Source organism: Octopus bimaculoides, chromosome 5 (genome assembly GCF_001194135.2).
Source record: "Octopus bimaculoides isolate UCB-OBI-ISO-001 chromosome 5, ASM119413v2, whole genome shotgun sequence".
NCBI classification, from domain to species: Eukaryota; Metazoa; Mollusca; class Cephalopoda; order Octopoda; family Octopodidae; genus Octopus; species Octopus bimaculoides.
In genome coordinates, this window is record NC_068985.1 from 62,699,686 (window position 1) to 62,704,726 (window position 5,041).

The following is a 5,041-nucleotide window of genomic DNA, read 5'->3' on the forward strand; positions in this document are numbered from 1 at the left end:
GACTCAGCAATTAGCGCAACGTCATCAGCATAGAGGAGCTCCCCGGGGCATCCTGTCTTGAATTCCTGTGTTATTGCCTGGAGGACTATGATAAATAGGAAGGGGCTGAGGACTAAACCTTGGTGGACCCCTACCTCTACCCGGAATTCTTCACCGTACTCGTTGCCAACCCTCAACTTACTGACAGCGTCTCTGTACATGGCTCGCACAGCTCTCACTAACCATTCTTCTATCCCTAGTTTCCTCATTGACCACCATATATATGCATCTGCATATGTGTATATATACACACACACACACACACACACACACACATAGATATTCACACAGACAACTTCTTCATTTATTTAATCCTTTTGCTGTCCTTATAATTCCTCCCCTTCCTTCTCACTGTTTTTTTTTTTTTGTCTACCACTAAGGCTTATCTATTGTTTATTACTGCAAATGGTAACTCTGAGTAATTAAACCTGGTTTTCTAATCCCTATATCTTTTAGTAGAAAAGGCTATATCATGACCCTTTATAGGACTTCCCACTTTAATAAAAGAAGGAACGTCAGTATCTTCAAACAGATGACCCAACACAAATGCTTGGAACATTTAACATCTGTTAAAAGCACCTTGGAACCAGGTGGTGATAAACTGGATAATGGATTAATTTCTTCACATCATAGGTGTTTATTGTATCATTAAAATGTTTTCCTGCTATTTCAAATATTGGGATGGGAAAGCTTTTTATGGACAACTTAATGTATTCATGTATTACTTATAAACTATGAATATTTTCTGTATGAAAATCTACCAAACCAAACTTCAAACTGACTTACCTTCTGCTCTAAGAACAACAACATGATTGAGATAAATAGCAAGTTCTTGAAGTTGGATAAGATTCATGTGTTTTATGGCATCCTTAGCTGGAACTGGTCTGCCATTTTTCTCCATATAATACACCAAACTTACATTCTTGGAGGTTCTGTGATTAGAGTGCACAATTTTCATTATCTGAAAGACATCACACAATGGTTTACATTGGCATTGTAATCTTCAAATGTTTTATCATTTGTATATCACCTCTAACATCTCCAAGGTAATAGAGACAGCCATTAACAATGACAATCTCCAACACTTTGGATATCTCTCTCTCCTCATTGACCCCCAAGTACAGCTTCCACAGAGCCAGATCCACTGGAGACCTACTTTCTTATGTCACTCACCAGAAGGCTCTTGCTTTGAAAGATAATTTCTGACATGCAAATCTCCTGGCAAAATGCTAAAATACAGACTCCACCCAACCCTCATTTCTTGGATTGGCAGCATCCTACTAAATCACACTCTCACGTCATGTTTAAACAGAGTTTTTTCTGCCCCACTCTCAATCAACTCTGGTGTTCCCCAGGGCTTAGTTTTGTCCTCTACTCTCTTCCTTTAATATATCAGTGATCTATTTTCCACCACATCCAACAATGTCTGTTCAAATGCAGATGACACAACCCTTCATTCCTTCCTCATTTTCCTGACCATGTACCATCCAAATGCAATCAACATGTTACATGCCAAACTGGCATTGATTCCATTACTGGACACATCTTCCAGTCGAGCTTTACTAACTTTTAACAGCAAAAGTACTCAAACACTACTCATATCAAGAAAAGACCACCACACCTGCCCCACCTAAACATGTAATCACCCAGTTAGATCCCTCATAGTCACTTCAAATGCTGTTCCTCACTATCACTAAAGATCTTCTTGGAGAAAAAACATCCTTAATATAGCTGGGACCAAATCTCAGAAAAAAGCCTCTTGACTGATTGAGATGAAATCATTTACAGACAGGATCTTGCCTCAGGCCCATAGGCATGCTATATCTTCTTTCTCTCTTTTCTATCATTGTTATCATGGTCTCCTGCTACTTTCCTATTACTCTGTTTCTCTTCCATTACTCTCTCTCTTCTATCATCCTCTCAGTCATGTAACTTGTATTTAATATCCTCACTAACAAGTATGATGTAGCTGTCTACCTCCCTCTTTCTCTCAACTTCTCTCTCATGGCTCTCTTCCATTACTCTGTCTTCCATCATCTTCTTGCTTCTATTACTTTAACCCTCTTCTATCAGCTTCTCTTCCTCTCTCCCAGTTGTGTGAAATAGAAGGAACAAACAAATAACACAGGGAACAGGAAATTCTTTAATCTTGTCAGAAATTAATGGAATTTACTATCCATAAAATTACTGAAATTTTTAAAATATCATGATAAAAAGAAACTATAAAATTAGTTAGTAAAACTATAAAATTAGTTAGTAAAACAGATGAATTAGTACAGCAGATTAAAGCAATTACTTTAACAGAACTCACCTGTAAAGCAATGTCTTCTACAACAGCAAAACGTTTTTTCCGAAGAGGACGGTAAGTTCCATTCATGATGCGTTGACCTCTTTTGTATGCTTCAGCATAACTTCTGGCTAAACGTTCTTCCATGTCATGTTTGAATTCAAATGAATTTACATCGATATCGCTTCTAACTTTAATGACTGTAACAGAAATTATTGCATCATAATAATTAACTGTCAAATTATCCATAATTTTACAGAAATCTATCTATCTATTAATAGGAAGATAGACAGATAGACATCATCATCATCATCATAATCATCATCATTTAACATCAGTTTTCCATGATGTTATCAGTAGGACAGTTTGACAAGATCTGACAAGCTCCAACGGCTGTTTTGACATGATTTCTAGAGCTGAATCTCCTTCCTTATGTGAACCACTTACGGTGTCTACTGGGTACTTTCTTCATGATACTGGTACTAGTGAGGTCCCCAGGTAAGTTGCAAGACAAGAAAAGAACAGGGTCCCTTGACTGAGTGGGGGTGTATCTGAGAGGAAGGAAGATGGCATTATGCCAGGTTTTAAAAGACTAAAGTATGAGAGACAAAACCATGTGTTTTACTATAGAGATACATGGCTACCCCACATTATATAAGATAAGTGGGAGTAGCTGGAAAATAAGATAAAGATAGTGTTGATGAAGTTGCCTACACATATTCTCATACATAAGTGAGTATGAAAGAGAATACAGACAGTGGATATGAAGGAAAAAGAGAGTAATTTCACAAAGGAATGTGGAATTAGAGCAAGGAGGACTCAGTGAAACAATCCAGTTTGGTAAAGAAAGAAAAGGACATTTCTGGGACAACGTACTAAGGGCTGAAGAGCAAATCTGTGACTGGTGCAAGGTCCTAGCCAGACTGAGGGTAATTTGGTGGTGAAACTGTGATGTAGTCAAAGTTACAAAAGTGAAAAGACAGGCCTAGAAATACTAGGAAAAGGGTGACTGCAGAGAATTATATCAGGTGGTTAGAAGAGAAGCTAGGCTACAAGTGTTTACATAGCAAGGGCAGAAGCAGAAAGGAAGAGGTCTGCCAAAGTTCTATAGCATGAGGTTTTCCAGATTGCCAAACAGTGTATCAGAGAGAATCAAGATTATTGTGGGTGAGAAGTATGAGTGGCTGGATAATAGTACACTTGCATAATGTACAGTCATTTAAATTCTGAACTTCACCAGCAATAATTGAGTGAGGGGCATCACGAGATGAAATAGACTTTACTTTAATATTTGAAACTATTATCTGAAGCATGATTATCGGTCCCAATCTTCTTATGCTCTTTATAATTTTCATCTGTTTGAAGTCTCACCTTGCACGCATGATTTTCACACCTCCAGTATATCTTCAGTCCATCTGTATTCCGTTTATTTTTTGTGTATATATAATCTTCTTGATTGACCACTTTAATTTTTCCTTTTTCTAAAGTTATGATCTTGCAGGTAGCTATGTTGATGAGTAGGTATATTCAATAAATTTAATTCAATTTGCTTGAAAATCTTTGTTCATAAACTGTTCAGCGCAGATACTTGAGAGAGAGAGGGGGAGGGAGGGGGGTTAAAGAAAAGCAAAATATATCTAAAACTGTCCAACGACAATTTACAAAATAACTGGGGACAAATTGTCCTAGCACCTATAATACATTGAAACTATGCAACAGTTTGGCTGTAGTAAGTTAAAGACAAGCTTGTACGCAAGCAAGCACACAAACAAAACTGGCATAACTACAGATGTGTACCCCCCACTGACTTTGTTGCCTCACAACTTCCAGAAAAATGAATACTTTTTAACAAAATTTTCAACAAATATTGCTTAAATTCTGTGGATTCAGAGTATATAGGGATTTATGGAAAAGAACTTTTTCTATGGGGTAGGGAGAGGAGTTTTGGAAAATTCACACAATCCGACTTTTTTCCCCTCTTAACTTTCAGGAAGATGGATATCTTTTAATGAAATTTTATACAAATACCTTTCAAATAAGTTGGATCTACTCCATTTTGATGGGAATTTTTCCCATTCTTTTTAACCACAGCCTTTGAAATGAGGTGGGCAGGGAACATCTTTTTATGAAAAAAAAGTTTAAAAAATTTTTTTTCTACAACCACCCACCCTCATCATCCCACTCCAGACCAATTTTGGCCAATTTTTTTTGTCCTTCAAAACCATGGGCGGAGCCTTTTTGGTAAGAAAAATATAATATTGTTAATATTTTCAGAGGAAAAAGTGAGTGATTTAAGTGAGTTTTGGCAGTTGTTTCTAGCACAGCCCAAGACAACCATCTTCGTTTCTTTCTCACTCTTGAATGTATTGATGTTTTTCAATATTTTTCTCCCCATAAATACATTTATATGCTATGAAAAAAAAAATTTGAAAAATTATGATTTCTTTTTTTTTTTTGTAACCCTACACCCTGCCCCCAATTGTTTCTGTTTATAAATTAAAATATTGGAGAGCCTGAGAAGGTCATTGCTGGCATTTACCCACAGTGATATGTAAACGATAATTAATTTTAATAACATACTTTTCCATTAGAAAATGTTTTTTCTTACATGCACACATGGCTTCACTTGAAGGTAGGGATAAAAATTAAAGTTATAATTTTTTTTTGTTTTTTTGTTGCTTATATTCCGCCAACAGACCACACATGTGTTATTTC

General features: G+C 36.5%; 1 protein-coding gene across 1 annotated transcript in view; it reads right to left on the minus strand.

The window, feature by feature from the left end:
* Positions 1-3,406, minus strand: part of LOC106878674 (uncharacterized) — an 84,987-nt gene extending 81,581 nt beyond the window's left edge. Inside the window, exons 1-2 of the mRNA XM_014927959.2 lie at positions 2,351-3,406; positions 826-1,000 (exon numbers count right to left, since the gene is read on the minus strand). Coding sequence (XP_014783445.2) covers positions 826-1,000; positions 2,351-2,575 — 400 coding nt within the window. The 5' untranslated portion in view covers positions 2,576-3,406. The remainder of the gene's footprint in view (positions 1-825; positions 1,001-2,350) is intronic.
* Between the last annotated feature and the right edge of the window lie 1,635 nt (positions 3,407-5,041).